We start from the raw sequence: 16,634 nt of genomic DNA on the forward strand, positions 1-16,634 counted from the left end.
TTTTAAAATGAGTTTTTAATGTTAAATTGCGTGCGTTGTATGGAATAAATATTTGCATAGATAGCGCAAAAGAAATTCTTGCTATTATTAATTCAAGACCTTGGGCAGTCCGACCTTGACATTGAGCCCAGCTTGAACTTGAGTTGAGTCGAAGGTGAAATGCTTTTGCATTGCAGCGACTCCAACTTTATACAAATCGATATGGAGTAGCACTTATTTTTAATTATAAAACAAACTAATTTCGATTCACATTTATTTTGTTTAATTACAAAAGTACTTTGGGTTGACACACATACGCATAAATATGTATATGAAATTATTGTATAATAATTTTGCACTTACTCGTTAAAATTTTTAACATCTCTCATCTTAACTACGATGGGAGAACAAAAACAATTTGCACTTTAGAATTTAAAAGCATACATAAAACTAAACGTACGAGGAAACATTTGCTAATAGGAATTACACAATACATAATTGAAATTGGAATATACACGAAGAATTCACAATGTAGAAACAAGTCGAGGAGGAAGGGGGAACATGCACACACAAAACAGATAACGAAGAGCACAAAAATTACGATATGTGGATGGGGTAGGGTGTAGGCAAGATAACAAAATATGGGAGGAAGTTGGCGATCTACTATTTGTTGGCGTAACCATTGGGATTCTGACTCTGCCAACGCCACGTGTCCTCACACATCTTATCAATGCCTCGTGTAGCTTTCCAGCCCAGCGCCTTTGCCGCCAGCTGGGCATCGGCATAGCAGGTGGCTACATCGCCCGATCGCCGATCGACCAACTCATAGTTAACCTTCTTGCCGGAGGCCTTTTCGAAAGCCTTCACCATGTCCAGCACAGAGTAGCCGACACCCGTGCCCAGATTGTAGGCAAAGAAACCCGTCTCCGCAATATTTCTCAGCTTGTCCAGGGCTTTCACATGACCCTCAGCCAAGTCCACAATGTGTATATAATCGCGCACTCCTGTGCCATCCTTGGTGGGAAAATCGCTGCCATACACATTTAGTTTAGCGCGACGACCCACAGCCACTTGCGCAATATAAGGCATCAGATTATTGGGCTCCCCATTGGGATCCTCGCCAATGCGGCCACTAATGTGGGCGCCCACTGGATTGAAGTAACGCAATGAACAGACGGCCCAACGCTGAAAGAAAGAGTTTAGAACATAATTGAAAAATCGACACTTGACATATGTACAAATAATAAAATAATATAAATAAAAATATCATATCTAAAGAAACAAAACTATTTGTTCAGCTTATTGCTCGACAGATAAAGAACGAGTAGAATGCCTAGTACTGCGCACCCTATTGTTCTATATAATATAGTGTGCCGATTTCGATACAATTTTAAAATACAGGAACACATTAATAATGATCATACAGACAAATGAACAAACAGATAGGCCGGTGGTAAGATGGACATATCTAAATTAATTTGCGTGGTTCTAAATATGGTAAAACTTGTAAGTATACCAAATCATCATTGTTTTAAACTCAGGTAACATACATCGACAAATGTCAGATATAACAATTATCTCGATCGATTAGCTTTTAATAGCAATCCTATTTTAAAATATTAAATATATCTTTCCTTTCAATGAATTAATTTCCACTTCGATAGCGTTTTCAGTAATGGAACCCCCGTAATAAAGATTTATAAAATGTTTTTACCTTATCGGACTTGCACAGATCCTTCAGAATTTCCTCTGTAAAATATTTGGTCTTGCCGTAGGGCGATGTACAATTGCCCGTAGCGTGTTCCTCGGTAACGGGCAGGAATTTTGGCTCACCATAGACCGTGGCGCTGGAGCTATAGACGAACTTGAAAACATTGTTATCCGCCATTGCCTCGAGCAGGACATTGGTACCCGTCATATTGTTGTGGTAGTATTGGAGTGGTATGCGACAGGATTCACCGACAGCCTTGAGAGCGGCAAAGTGTGCTACCATATCGATTTTATGCTGTGGAGTGTTTAGAAAAAAGTAAACAGTGATTAATGGGACCGATTATTTCAATTGGCACATGATTTAAAGTGACATAGTCTAGTGGTTAAATCAAATCAGCCTAGTCACAAAACAATATGATCTCTAAACGCGGGCGTTGCTGCCACTGCACACGTCAGGGCCAACGCATCTCGTCTGGTTGGGGTGGGGCGGAAATATGCGGCAGTTGTGTAAACAAACGAGAACAAAAACTAAACATAAATAGCTGATAGCGACGACGACGGAAAGCCGCCAGCAAAGACGATAAGAGGCCACTTAAAGCGATTGAGAGTACAGCTGTACATTTTTATATATAATTCGTTACGCTAATGGGCTACAATTGCTGACGTCGACATGGGGAATTGGAAATTCCTTACCTCCTGAAAAACTCCACGCACTTGATCCCTGTCGGTGATGTCTACACGATAGAAGTTCACCTTCTTGCCGGTGATTTCCTGCACTCGACTGAGTGCCTCCGGCAATTTGGCGGCACCACTGCTATACGCATTGCACAGATTATCCACACAGATAACATTGTAGCCCGCATTCAGCATTTCCAGAACGGTGTGAGAGCCTATATAGCCCGCTCCGCCAGTTACCAAAACTGTGGGCGCCATTATTTACAGATTTACGGGTGAGCTTAGGTTAGTTTAGCAATTAATGATCGCTGATATCTGTTTGGGAAGAAAGTGAAAATTAGGTCAATGTAAATACAACTTCTTATTGACGTCATCAAAATTCAACAAACACCACACACACACGTATTTGCGAACTCACATGCATTCGCTATTAACGGTGCTTGCTGCCTACGTGTGTACTCACCTGTGTACACGTAAATTGCTGCCGAAACGTCTGAATCACTTTTATGTTTAATTTTTTTTAAAAATAAAACACGTTGCCCGATTTGAACTCTAGATGATGCTGCCTTGTCTACCCTTGAAGCACAGGCCGTTCGAAATCTAATTTGTTTTGTTTCCAAAATTGTTGTTGCTGCTGCTTCTGGTTAAAGATCGCTGACCGCGCTGTCGTCGTCGTAGAGCTCTTCTTCAGTGTGTTATTGTAACCCGTTTCTTGCACTTGTCGCATACCTTAGTGTTTCATTTATTTGCGCTTCCTACTATTCGCGATCCTCCTCTCGATTGCGCCGTCCGTTTTGTTACGCGGTTTGTTCACAACTGATTGCTGCTATTGTCGTGAGCGTTCGCTTTAAACTTGCTTCGCCGAGTGGCTTCTGAGTGGCCGTTGCTCTTATCAGCAACCAATTGAGATCGACTTGAACTGAAAGCTTAAATTTTATCTTTATCAGCATTCAAGTGAGACATGCACTTTTCCGAACGAGTTGTGCTACCTGCGTGATATGCGGCTGAGACTCCCGTGAATTATCATCACTCTTTTATGCAAAAATTCAGTGTATTTATGTTCATTTGCTCATTCGTAACATATTTGCTTTCGCCATTATCAATGGGAATGTAAACAGCTGCATGGGGTCACGTTATTATTGCGCGCAAGTTGGCAGCACTAACACTTATCGCAAATCGGTATCGATGAGCAGCCGATAGAAAGGCTACGCAGGCAGCACCAACTAAACCGTAGAAAATGCATTAAATTGTTGCAAAATCATTAAATATAGCTAGTTAAAATCAGTTTTGCACATAACACAAGATGGCATCCGCAACGGTAAGAAATGTATGTATGCCACACACAAAAAAGCACGCAGCGATATTCTGCGCGACGGAGACAAGAGGCAACACCTTTGATAAGCACATAAAACCCGCACATCAAGGACTTATTTACATTTCCATATCTCTACATATACTATACATATGTGTTTTGTGCAGAGCATTACTAATTCACCTGATGTGTTGCACAGGTGCCGTTATTGGACGATGATACGATACCATTCGGTGAGGAGGATGAAATGCGGGATCCCAGCATTGCCGCACAAAAATACACGTAAGTTTTTACAAAACATTTACACATACTTTGTTATACCAATGTCAATCGTTGCAGACACCCATACGTCACGTTTTTCCATTTGTTCTTTCGGGGCGCAGCAATAGTCATATATGTCTTCTGCGGCTGGTTCAGCGACTCCTTTATCACCAGCTTCGTTTTTGTGGTGCTATTTCTGTCCGCTGATTTCTGGACTGTTAAGAATATTTCAGGAAGATTGCTCGTCGGGTTGCGTTGGTGGAACTATGTAGATGATGACGGCAAGTCCCATTGGGTCTTTGAATCAAAAAATGTGAGTGTGCAGCTTTACTCTCCAATAGCATGCTAATAAAACGTAGTCCCAAACTTTCCAGAGCCGCATAAACAAACACGAACAGCGAATATTTTGGCTGGGCCTTATTCTATGCCCGCTTTTTTGGGGCCTATTCTTCCTGGTAGCGCTATTCGGCCTCAAATTTAAATGGTTGCTGCTCGTTATGATTGCCATAGCGCTGAATGCCGCGAACCTCTATGGTTACATTAAATGTAATTTTGGCGCTAACAAGGATTTAAATAGCGCTGCAACAGACTTTATGAAGACGCAGCTCTTCAAGAATGCCGTCGACATGATGACCAAGCCCAGTACGGCGCCGCCCCCACCGACTAATGTGCGACCAACGGGTGTTGTTTGATGGGAATGCGAACCAAACTTGCCAATATCCTGCAACGCATTCCAAAGAGTATTTAATGCTGGGTCTCCATTTGGCGCCATTCTGTCTGTGTATCTTTTAATTTAATTTAGTCGGCAAGAGACAATTAATTAATTACATTTTCTTACATATACGCTGCTTTTTAATAATATCAATTAAATTGCATCATAAACAAAGTAGACTTCAATTTTAATGAATTTGTTCTAAAAAAAGCGGAGAAACATAATGTATGTTTGTTATATACGTTCCAAACTGTCCGATCAAATTTTTGTCTTATTATATAGTTTAACAACACTATGTGTACGAACACTTTTGTGTATCCCAGAGTAATCGATAGTAACTGTCACAATTTTCTTCTCATCGCTACGTACGCCATTGTCAGTCGATTTTCTCAGTGCAATCATAATTTAATTTTTTCCTTGTGAAATTAATTATATTTAGGAGTTTACAAATTACCGCATAAGTGTGTGAAAACTCTTAGAACTTTTAGTGCATACCTTTGCTAAGTAAAAAGTTTGTGAACGGCTTGAATTACCGTTTAAAGTAAGTGTACGCATGATTATTGATTTTTTCGCAAGCTGCCGCTACTGCGACGCGTCGCCGTACCAGTGCCGGGTGCTGCGTTGGCCGGCACGCTACCGAGAAAATCGCAGTTGGCAAATTTTTGTAAAATTAAATTTGTACGCTTTTGCATTAGGTAACACAATATGCGCGGACGCGGGGGCTACATTCCACGTGGAGGCGGTACCACGCGAGGTGGCTTTTATCCACGTAGCTCAAGCAATTACGTTAATACCCGTACTCAGGGCAACTACCGCCCTAATGGTGGACGGTATGAAAACAACTATAATAATCGCTATAGTGGCGGGAACGCCACCGGAGGTCACTATGATAACCGAAACCATGATAAGTACAACCAACATGGTTCCAGCGGCGGACGGTACGATACTGGCCATAAGCGCCCCTATGTAAGTATAATACAACATTTAAATGTTCATAATGCTATAACAATGTTGTTGACGTTTTTGGCACAGGATTCTTCGCGGGATCGGAACGATGACCGCAAGCGTGCTCGTCAAGACGTAAGTTAATTTTTTCCTCTTGCAATGCCAACACACAAATTTTCACAGGTCTCATAAAGTATTTAAGCCATTCGTCATGTTCCGTGTAATGTTAATGAGTTTCCAAATATTTATAGCACAATTTGTAAAAGTAAACGCCGGATTTAATAGAGCGGCACTTACCATAACCAAACAGAGAGCATATTATGCATATTGCACGGAATTTGAGCATCCATAATCACCTCAATGATGAGAGTGGTGTGCTCAATGTTGTAAGATACAGCACACGTTGAAAATGCAAACGCTCCGTTTATCTGTCCATACATATATAGAGCAGCAGCAGCAACGCAAAGATTTTGCCAGCGATTATGCAAATGATAACAAATAAAAAAAGTAAAAGGCAACTTCAATATAGCAAACTGATATAAAATGTACTGTATCTCTAAATCTTATGCCTGTAATAAACAGCAGCTACTTTCTCCCTTAACAAATAATCAGACAACAGATAAATAATCTGTAAATAAATATATATGTATCTAAGGGTATAAGGTTTCCTCATCATGCCTACTACTACTACTACACACACACGCTCCAAGGACAACAAAATAAAAATATTTATATTTGCGTTTGAAAACCCTTACAAAAAACCAATCAAAAATTTATCTATAGCAATTCTTTATCATCCACAAAAATATATATCTATATATATGTATTCGAATACCAATCAATCAAACCAAACCAAAACAATGCTCCTACACTCCTTCCTACTCATGAATCGTCATAGGACTATCGTCGCACTTCTTCGTCAAACGATCGCAGCGATCGCCCATCGTCGTCTCAAAATATGGGCTCATCATCATCGAACTATCATCAACGCAGCAGCGGCGGCGGCGGCGGCGGAGGTGGTGGAGGCAGCAGTTCAAGCTCCTATAGGCCGCGCGATGACTCCGGCAGCCGCCATCAGCGAGACTCGTCCATGGGACCGCCAAAGCGTCCGTTGTTGCGCAGTGTGGCTGGCACCAGTTATATATCACGCCCTAGAGGCACCATGCGCGGCAGCATTATGCGCTCAACAATGCGTGGCGTTGGACCCATGCGTATGGTCCGCTCCAGAATCAACGAATCGAACGATTTGCGCACCATGCGCCAACAATTGATCTATGCAAAGCAAAAAGATCGTGCACGCTTACTCAAGATACAACAGCTAAAAAGGTAATTAGACAAATGACAATGACAATAACATCCAACCAGAAAAATTACGTGTCTGTATAAATATGCGGAAATTGCATCACAATATTTAAATGCTGATGATAGTTAGAGAAGTACGCCAAAGTAAGCCCAAAACAAAACCCAATGCAGAGACAGAGAGAGAGAGTGAAAGAGCAGCCATAAGCTATATGAAAATGGCAAAAATCTTTAAGAAGAGATCCTTGTAAGCCACCATTGTGAAGTATATATATATATATATGTATATTATTATTGGCATAACTGAGACAAACATTCAGAGCCTTTTTCAAAACACTTTTCCTTGCCACTCTTCGCAGTTGTGTGTCTAAAATTGTAACACTGTCTGTGTGACCAGTGAGTGCCAGAGAGTGCCACAGCCGAACCAATTAGACACGACACTATCTGCAGTCTAATACTGGTTAACGCCAGTTCGACAGCAGCAGCAACAACTACAACTACAATCATAATAGGAAAAAAAACGTATTTGTATTAGCTTGTTGTCAACTTATAATTATAAACAAAAATTTGCGTTTGCGCCCCTCCTCAAAACGTTCAATTCGAATTCTCATGTAGCTCGTTGCGACGCCAACGCCAGGGCGGAAACAGCAGCAGCAGTGACGATGATGATGCTAAGGACAATGATGATGAGGATGCTGGCGATAAAAAGAAGAAGCAAAAAAGTAAAACCGACGGCGAAGCTGACGATGATGATCACAATGACAATGAAGAGGGTGACGATAAAGAAGCTGACGCTGAGGAAACGACCAAGAAGTCGCCAATCAAAAAGCGTAGCAGCAAAGCCGCTACCGAAGACAATGGCGATGATGCTGCAAATGATGAGCAAGAAGAAGGCGATGTGGAGCAGGATGGAGGCAATGAATCAGAGAGCAAGAATACAACAGCTGCATCAGATGACGACATGAAAGATAACGCCGACGATGAGAGCGGCAATAAGGACACTGACAAGCCCAAGGAGAAAAGCAAAGATAGTGCAGCTGAGAAAACAGGTAAGAAGAAGGATAAAGATGTTGACGACAAGGAAAAGGAGAAATCCAAAAAGACTCCCGTCAAAAAGGAGCGCTCTCGCAAAGATAAGGACGACAAGGACAGCGATGATGAGCGCAAAGATAAACGGTCATCCCGTCATCGCGACGACGAACACAACAATGTGCGCAAGCGTACATTTATTAAGCTCACCTGCGTACATTGCCACATCAAGTGTGTTACTTTTAAGGTGAGTTAGCCCTGTAGTATATAAGAATTCTATATAAGTAGAATAACTGAAATGTATTAAAGCCCCTGAGAACATTTAGAGGTTTTCTACCCGGCAACCACTCGAATTCTTCCATTTGAAACAATGAGACCAATATTTGTCGAACTTTTTACAGAGTTCTGAGTCAAGCTTATTAGTTTCAAAGTGTTCCTTTCCCATCTTTTTCATATGGTGGATTTCAGTACAAATATCCCTGATTTTTACCGACTTTTTGAACTTTTGAATTACTTTTTAATGCTGCTCTGAATTTTAATCTACAGGAGTACACATATCATTTGAATTCACGCACCCACAAGAACTCGATGCGTCAGGTGGCGTTGCGTCAGCGGTCAGATTTGCAGCGCATGCGCGCACGTCAGCGCACGGCACAGCGCGAAATTGAGGATAACAGCAAGGAGGAGTACGAATCGCGTTATTGTCGCCTCTGCCGTCTGGCCTATCGTCAGCCTAAAAATCTTCATCAGGCTTCGGATCATCACAAGAGTATCAAGAAGTTCCTCATGCCTTATTGTGGATCCTGCCACTTGGCATTCAAGAATGCCATGCTCTATGAGAATCATCGCTGCTCATTGGAGCACATTAGAGTAAGTGAAGCGATTGGATGCCTATAAAATGAAGTAAACTAATAAACTATTTTGTAGAACAAAGCCCGCAATGATGAATCTGGCTCGGAAGGCAGCGCTGACGAGCGCGAAATTGACTTGAATAAATTCCTAACTGTGGATTCTGTTGGCGAAATCGATGATGATGTTATGGACGCAGATGTCGATGCGTTGTTGATTGAGGCTGAGACGGCACAAAAGAGCAGCGATGAGGAGACACGCAGGCGGGGCCTAATTGGCATTGACTTTGTGAAGTCCGTCGACACCTTCCACTGCGCCCTCTGCAATCTCTATTCGCCCAAAGAAGGCGAAGAGACATTGGACGAATTCAGCAAGAAACATTGTCTCTTGCACGCTCATGTGAAAGCCTATCTGCGTCACAAGGAAGATACCGAAAAGAAGTTAAAGTCGGAAGCTGAACATGATGATGAGGGTAATGAGGCTGACGAGGATGGTAATTTGGATGGCACTGGCGCCACCGATCCCGATGCTGATGAGGACATCGAAATGGATGAAAAAATGCCCGTGGACGATGATGAGGACGAGGAAGAAGAGTATGGCGAAGGCGAGGAGGCCGATAAGACCCACGATTCCAAATTGTGGGAGGAAGTCGATAAGGATTTGGGTGATTTATTGGCAGAAGTTGAGCCGATGGGACGTAACGAGGAAGAGGAGGAGGAGGAAGACGAATCCGTGCTGAATATTGACATTGAAAGGTGAGACAAAGTTGAAATTGCAAACTCTCACAAAAATTCACATCTATCCATTACTTGCAGCGAGAAAAATAAGCTCAAAGATGCCAAAGAGGAGACCAATGGCAATGGCACAGACGACGGCGTCCAGAAAGATGTAAAGCCACAGGTGGCGAAGCTGTCAGAGAAAAAAGCGCCCGCTACAGCAGCCAACACTGCTGCCGCCAGCCCCCTAAAGGCGTCAGCGATAAAAAAGGAGCCAGTGTCAGCAAAGAAAGCCGCGCCCAAGACACCAGTCGGTAAGGCGGTCAATCGACCCGGTCCGGCCTCAACAAAACGCAATGTCTTGGTCAATGTGAAGCGCACCTCGGCAGCAACTATCAAAGCTGCCACTAAAACAGCGGCTAACGAAAGCAAGTGAGCTGATCGCAGCAGTCAGCAGTCGTCTTATTAAATAAATAACTTTTCAATAAGATATACAAGAAACAACCCAGCCAGTGAATTTTTGGTTGCAACACAATAATAACAATAATTAAAAACATTTTTTCATAAAAAAGAAACCAAACACACATGTAAACGACGATTAATTGGAAGCAGTGTGTTTAATAAACGCATACAACACATTAATCTGACTTTATTTATTTATGTAACTCCAAATCCCCCATCCATTCCGTTCACTCCATTCACTCTTACTTGGGCAAGAGGTGTTACATTTTGGCTGCTCGTTTCCGTTTCCGCTGCTCAAAACAATATAACAGTCTTTGGGCCTGTTGCTGCTGATGTGATAGCGAAAGAAAACACACATTCATTCACTCATTTCATTTGTTTTGAAACCTTATAACCGATTAGGGTATTGAGAGCATTAGCCAATTTCCCTTCGACATAATTTCTGTGCAAATTATTTGATTGTGTGATCATAATTAGCTTAACAGACAACTATATAGTTAAATGTAATTATTAATTCCATCATTTTCTTAGTGTTCGCTCGTTTCACTTAAGATCTAAATCTCTTCATAATGCGAACTAATTCACATCCCTCTGTCATAAAATCTTCCTCTCAAACCAGTTATAGTTGTTTACAGTTGGTTAGTACACATTTAATTGCAGACATGTGTAATTCCCAAATTACGGGTTGAATTTGCCAAAATATAAAGCATTTCAATCAGGCACGCGCCAATAAAAAATCTTTACCATCTAATAAAAGCGCTTTAGTAGTCTAAAAAGGACAAGGAGACAGCCATGCTTTTATTGTTTTATAGATAAATATAACGACTTTCGTGTGAAAATGTTGTATTTAAGTACATCCCTGACCTGCACAAAAAAGGTATCTTTCTACGATCTGGCTTTCTTATTTATATTCGACTCCAGAGTTTTTAGCATAGGAGTTACTGGATGCTGATATAAATGGAAATCTAAGAGCATCAACCCGAAGTAGATGAAATTGGGAAGAATTGAATTGAATAGTAACGATGAAATTTATTTTTATTTTCTTTCTATATCTTGGAAAACGTTTCTAACATAAAATCTAAAAATATTGCTCGCCGCACGATATATTCTTTCACATACTCAATCATACTTGTATAAGAGTAAGGAACTGAACCTCTATATTTTTTATACTTTTAAAACTGAACTGAATCTCTGGATAAAAATGTATTCCCAGCTGCCACGCACTGGGTACCCAGGAGTCTCGTTTAAGACTTCCCTTTGTCAGGAACCATTGCTTAATTTTATTTATCTGTATGATGCTTTGAGTTTTTTATAAGTTAATGAAGAGGATATATAGAAAATTCTAGAATATATGGTACATATGGCAAAATTATTTCGAATTTTATGTTTTGGCACCACTTAAGACTTTTATAATAGCAAGTGTAATGCTTGATGCATTGATAATATATTATCAGTGGTCCAGAGCGCAATAGTTTTTAACATAACGTATCCAAACTCTCACCGGGAAAAAATAGTTTTCAGTAAGAAAACTGTTATTGAATTAAAATTAATCTGTGGTGAGTTTGTCCGATATTTATAAACTAACAAGTCTGCATTTATTGTACCTATCTCTACCCCTCAAACAATTTATTAAATGAACAAATGCTACGGAGAGACGAAAAAGAATCTCCAAGAGCTGTGTCAGCTTGAGTGGTTCGATGTACTGTTGCCTGGTGTTCGTATGCCGCTGCCGTAGTGTCCGGCAATAGTTCGGGACAGATTTGGATTCGGCTTGGATGATATTTGATCTCATGGAGTTCTCTTGATCTTATTCATAAACCACGGATGAGCATCGAGGCAGCGCATTTCAGCGAAGTGCTGGAATTGCTGCTTGGAATCATTTCGATCGTAATCGGTTACTGAATGGGGATTCGGACGCTTAGCCTGTTGGTCCTATTTGAACTCTTTCCTAGCCTCGGCTAGTTATGTCTACTCAACCTAAAATATATATTGGAATGTGGATCAGGGAGAAGTTGCATAGGAAATCAGTGAATAGAAACAGAGATCGTATGCGGACTCGATTTGATATCTCCAAGTAAATGCTAGCGATGCAAAAGATTCCCATAGGCCTTAATCAACAGGAATTGCTTGACTGTAACTGTTTGGCACCAAAAAAGCCAGGCATTAAACCAAATCCATGAAGTCGACAATGATGCTTGAGTTATGCCTGGCATAGAATTTGAAAAGGAACTCCCGCTAAGCAAAACACATCCTGTAAATAGGGCCTTGAAAAGCTTACATACTATATATTATATGTACATACATACAAGTATCATTATTATAGACCGAGACCAAAGCAACTGTTATTTTGTTCTTAACTTAAATAAATCTGTGCGCTGCTGGCTATAATTTGCACCACAAACTTAACAAGCAGAGAAGTTGGCGTAGGTGCCAAAAATCAGTAGAGCTTCTTGTCCTTTGTATCTCTGTCTCTTGGTCGAGGCTGAGGGCAAACAAACATGCAATAAAGCGCTAATTTAGTGCCCGCTTTTGTTGCCAACATGACTGGCAACTGACATTCCCAGAATTGACACACACCAGGCATAAGGTGTTTGCCAACTCGCACCTCATTCGAAGCATCAGCGAAAGCAAATGGTGTGAAATGGCAGCCAACAACAAGTGGCCGTCGGCTGATGCGAATCCGTGATGAGGATGGGGTCCTGTCATTAGGCCCTGGCTGAGCTTTGACTACCACTTCAGGCGAAAATGTGCAAATATTTGTTTTGATGGCAATTGGCGCTGATTTCTTTGGACAGCTACGCATCCGTCAAAAATCTTGACCAGCTGCTGTTGCCACTTCTTGAAATCGTGTGAAGCACTGTAATTATGCGCATCAATTTTGCGCTCGTTGCTGCTTCGCCCATAGCCATGCCAGTCAACTGAAAATAAAATTGATATTAATGCCTGTTTGTGTTAATAAAAATCGAATTGCTCGAACGTGGACGCTTAATTTCGTACCGAGAAAGTGTTGGAATATTATCTGCAAAACAGATGCTGGCAAACACAGGCGCCAATGGCTGTTAATAACTGCTTTCGTTATTGTAATGAACAGGAAGTTGAGGAGCAAACAAAAACAGAAAGGAGTTGGCAATTGCTAACATACTCTTATCCATACTATCAGCGAATAGTTGTGGGCAATGTTTAAAAAAAAAAAAATATTTAGCGCATATTTGCGCTAGCGGCGAGCTTTTGTCAAGTAGCAAATACAAAACACACCTAGCGGTTACGATGAAAAGCCTGCGGGCGACGCTGCCGGACTGACTTCAAAAGGTGAATGGACGAGTGGCAGAGCAATGAGCTTTTGTTCGCCCTTTATTTTGAACGCGATAAATGAACGTTACATTTTTCAAGTCCAGCTTTGCAAATTAATTAAATTGGTTGATCATGGTTCATTTTAAAAATTATTTTATTTAAACTTATTATTTATTAAAACACGAGTAAACGGCTTTAAATATTTAGGAGCGATGTATTGTCTGGCTTTGGACATTTTCCGTTATAGCCACAGACCGGATTTGAAATCTTGGTACATGGTTTAGTGCACTTTTTTCGAGCAAAACCGGCACATATGGCACTAACCACAACTACAGTGATTGATTTAAAAAGCAGTTCTGCATTAAAATACAATAATGCAAACCCATGAGGAACAGCAGGTTGAAATACATCGCTCTATAAAGTCCAACTAGAAAACTGGAAAAGGTTTCGAGTATTTTAAACAACTCTTAGCTCGCGTTAAGAATTTGCGTTAAAATCTAAATTGGACACGTATATTAATGCAGGGCTGTATAATAATAATAATAATAATAATAATAATAATAATAATTAATAATAATTACTATAAAATTAATATAAATGGTGGGGAACACTGCACTCAAAAGTATATAAGATAGTGAGCTTATTTCCGAAATTGTACCTGAATGCAATCCATTGAAACAGAGAATAAAGAATATCCTTCATAATAATGATCTATTTTATTGCAGTGCCGATTAGGTGATCAATATGTCGCAAAGTTATGGAAACACACTTAAAATTGTTTTTATTCAGATTTCAAATAATGATTTTGTGGTCATGGATTTAACGCGATTTCTGTTCCGGGCAGGATCTAACCGGACCTTTGTGGTTGGCGTTAAGTGGCTGCAAGACAGCGAGCCTGCGCAGGATTAATTGTTTCTTGACTCTACCTATTTGGAGAAGATAGAAGATTTTATTTATTTTTTTGTGACGACAAATTGGTCGATATTCGTCCGTCTGTATGAACGCCTAGGTTTCGGAAACGACTAAGCCAGTATGTGTAGGATTTGGTCTGTGGACTTTCCTAGTTCCTAGGCACACGCCTAATTAATATTCAATTTTCTCAAGTACCGGGTTCGCTCTGCTCTTCTTCTTCTTCTTCCAGATTTCTCAACACCAACAATATCTCTAATTTCAATTGATTTTAATGCCAAAGAACATTTTGAATGTAGCTACTATCAAACGTGCTCTTTCTCGAGCTTAGACCTTTTAAAATCTTTTGGGATCATACAGACAAACGGACGGACAGACGTACAAACTTTTCACTAACATGGCTACTTTATGAATTCTTTCCATCTTCTACGATATAACAATTGTAGAATACCTTTGAGATACAGAACTATACACCTTTTCAAAGAGGCTCTCCTCTTCTATCTAGTAGCACTTTTCTTAGACTGTACTTCAGTTATCAAGTGATTTTAGCACCTGATGAACACGATAAAAAGGATGTGCGTGCGTAGCTTTTGAATGTATGCATGAGTGGTCCACTTGGCACTGCCACAGGAAGTTGTCAAGGTGTTGAATTGTCGGGATAATGAATGTGCTGCCACATCTTGAGGCACGCACACTGCCACTGCCCCTGCTTCTGCCGTCGATTTTCGAAAAGAGCGAGCTAGCTAACAGTCCGTGCTTGCGCATGCCTGGCTGTTTTTATGATCCTCTGCAGCCTGATCCTCAACACTCGCTATTGTCTGGCAAGTCGCACCACCATTATGACATAATGAGAGCGTTGCGTAAGGTCAAACGCATGCCGTAGACCCAAACGCTGGTCCAGAGCATAGATTGAGACCAAAACAGCGCTACGCAATGTTATGCAATAGTAGTTGAGAGCGGCAGCATAAATGGCGGCAACGACAGCGACAGCGACAGCGACAGCGCAGCAGCAGCGGTCATAAAAACAGGACGAGGCCATGTCCTAGATCTAGATCGCCCATAAAAATGCCTGCACCAGATATTGAATGCGCGGCGGCCGCCTGGCCTGCCTCAGCAGTTAGAGGGTCAGAGCAAAAAATTTGAGCGCATTTTTATGGCATGTTGTTAAAAAATTCAGGGCATTGAGAGCGAGCTGCATGTCTGCGTGCTGGCTGATCGTTCCGTTCCGTTCCGTCCACTGCCATTACGCAATTCCGGGCAAAAAACAAGGCCAAGTGAGCGACCATGTCGGCTCAGCAGTATGTCGGTCTACGCTTTTTGGCCGCCCCGCTGCTCGAAAGCGATTTCCGCGAACAACCACCAATAGATTTTTTCCTTCCTTCTTTCTTTTTTCCCGGCCTGTATGGCTTTTTGCGGGAATTTCTCTAATCTCCGCCCGGTGGTGTGTTGGTGTGTTGGTGTGTGTGCGTGTGTGTTGCTCTAATTTTTTGGTCCAATTGTTTTTTGTGTCGAGTGTTTTGTGAATTTGCATCCCGAGACTCCGGCGCATGCCTCACAACGTGCTTTTGGTTTTTTGCGCATTGTCTTTGAGGTTGTGGTTGAGGTAGCCATGGTTTGTCTTTTTCGCATTCTGACCCAAAACCGTAGGCCACCAGAGCAAACAATAATAAAAAGGCCAAAAGGCGCTTCGCAAAAAGTTGTCCTAGATAAACAAAAAAATTAGCGCAGCTCATCGCATTCATTCATACTCGCAGTTGCTGCAAAGTGTGCCTGGACATGTGGCAAGGCGTGTGGCAGCATTCTGTAGTGGTTTTTTGTAGGTGTGCGAAAATTAACAAATATCAGCCATAATTATATTACACAAGAGTGCACTACATTTCTATACAAATCCAAAACATTTATTCATTGATAGATCTAGTTCAGAAAAAAATTGTAACACAGTTGTATTAAGGATATATACGAACCGATTTCAATATACAAATAATTTAAAGCAACCTAAGAAGCCCTCTCTATCTCTCGACTCTTGTCTCGCTCCTTCAACTGAGAAAATAAATAAATAAATTAAAGGGTTTTTAAGTTAAACTATTTACTATAATATATGCTGAATCTCGCATTGATTTGTCCATGGCAATAAAGATTCTGGTGCTAAGTCCTACAACTCCAGCACCAACCCTTCGGTCATTTACCGACGTATCCTAAAAAGGATAGCCATTATTCCATGTCATAGGATCTGGGATTAGATTCCGCACTGGTAATAATATTATCTCTGAAGCACATTCTATAATCAATTGATAGTTGTGTCGAGAAAAACAAAAATTTGTACACATCATAAAAATAGATAGAACCCAATTAAATATTTTTTACAAGTAGCAAATATTTGATGACAAATTGCTTCAAGGGCGGTGATAAAACGCCCCCATAGCTGTATGTGCCAAATAGTGTAAACAAATCAAATATTTATGCAAAATATTTTGTATACTTTATG

General features: G+C 40.9%; 3 protein-coding genes across 6 annotated transcripts; 2 read left to right on the plus strand and 1 right to left on the minus strand.

The window, feature by feature from the left end:
- Positions 1-239: 239 nt before the first annotated feature.
- Positions 240-3,215, minus strand: LOC115623235 (UDP-glucose 4-epimerase). Its single transcript, XM_030517484.1, has 4 exons — positions 2,828-3,215; positions 2,383-2,679; positions 1,694-1,984; positions 240-1,164 (listed from the first exon to the last, which is right to left on the minus strand). Exons 2-4 carry the CDS (start codon positions 2,620-2,622, stop codon positions 643-645), a joined length of 1,053 nt encoding a protein of 350 aa, XP_030373344.1. The 5' UTR covers positions 2,623-2,679; positions 2,828-3,215; the 3' UTR covers positions 240-642.
- A 161-nt stretch (positions 3,216-3,376) lies between these two features.
- On the plus strand, positions 3,377-4,834 carry LOC115623236 (uncharacterized Golgi apparatus membrane protein-like protein CG5021). Of its 4 annotated transcripts, none has more exons than XM_030517485.1 (4): positions 3,377-3,691; positions 3,876-3,958; positions 4,016-4,250; positions 4,297-4,834. In XM_030517485.1, exons 1-4 carry the CDS (start codon positions 3,668-3,670, stop codon positions 4,627-4,629), a joined length of 675 nt encoding a protein of 224 aa, XP_030373345.1. In that variant the 5' UTR covers positions 3,377-3,667; the 3' UTR covers positions 4,630-4,834. The 4 variants fall into 4 exon arrangements, with proteins under 4 accessions (XP_030373345.1, XP_030373347.1, XP_030373346.1 ...); XM_030517487.1 differs by having other exon boundaries at positions 4,312-4,828; XM_030517486.1 differs by having other exon boundaries at positions 3,377-3,682; positions 4,297-4,828.
- Positions 4,835-4,897: 63 nt separating this feature from the next.
- LOC115623234 (titin homolog) lies at positions 4,898-10,129 on the plus strand. The gene is made up of 8 exons (XM_030517483.1): positions 4,898-5,190; positions 5,345-5,615; positions 5,682-5,729; positions 6,493-6,920; positions 7,509-8,169; positions 8,469-8,792; positions 8,850-9,526; positions 9,587-10,129. Exons 2-8 carry the CDS (start codon positions 5,355-5,357, stop codon positions 9,921-9,923), a joined length of 2,736 nt encoding a protein of 911 aa, XP_030373343.1. The 5' UTR covers positions 4,898-5,190; positions 5,345-5,354; the 3' UTR covers positions 9,924-10,129.
- Positions 10,130-16,634: the final 6,505 nt, after the last annotated feature.

The sequence above is a fragment of the Scaptodrosophila lebanonensis genome, unplaced genomic scaffold (assembly GCF_003285725.1).
Source record: "Scaptodrosophila lebanonensis strain 11010-0011.00,11010-0021.00 unplaced genomic scaffold, SlebRS2 tig00000043-arrow-pilon, whole genome shotgun sequence".
NCBI lineage: Eukaryota > Metazoa > Arthropoda > Insecta > Diptera > Drosophilidae > Scaptodrosophila > Scaptodrosophila lebanonensis.

Excerpts from the sequence above, each read along its gene's own strand:
- LOC115623235 (XM_030517484.1), bottom strand. The coding sequence starts at position 2,622 with ATGGCGCCCACAGTTTTGGTAACTGGCGGAGCGGGCTATATAGGCTCT. Across the intron at positions 1,985-2,382 it reads TGCGTGGAGTTTTTCAGGAG|CATAAAATCGATATGGTAGC; the intron begins GTAAGGAATTTC and ends AACACTCCACAG. Across the intron at positions 1,165-1,693 it reads ATCTGTGCAAGTCCGATAAG|CGTTGGGCCGTCTGTTCATT; the intron begins GTAAAAACATTT and ends TCTTTCTTTCAG.
- LOC115623236 (XM_030517485.1), top strand. The coding sequence starts at position 3,668 with ATGGCATCCGCAACGGTAAGAAAT. Across the intron at positions 3,692-3,875 it reads CATCCGCAACGGTAAGAAAT|GTGCCGTTATTGGACGATGA; the intron begins GTATGTATGCCA and ends TGTGTTGCACAG. Across the intron at positions 3,959-4,015 it reads ATTGCCGCACAAAAATACAC|ACACCCATACGTCACGTTTT; the intron begins GTAAGTTTTTAC and ends CAATCGTTGCAG.
- LOC115623234 (XM_030517483.1), top strand. The coding sequence starts at position 5,355 with ATGCGCGGACGCGGGGGCTACATTCCACGTGGAGGCGGTACCACGCGA. Across the intron at positions 5,730-6,492 it reads GCAAGCGTGCTCGTCAAGAC|GACTATCGTCGCACTTCTTC; the intron begins GTAAGTTAATTT and ends GAATCGTCATAG. Across the intron at positions 8,170-8,468 it reads TCAAGTGTGTTACTTTTAAG|GAGTACACATATCATTTGAA; the intron begins GTGAGTTAGCCC and ends TTTAATCTACAG.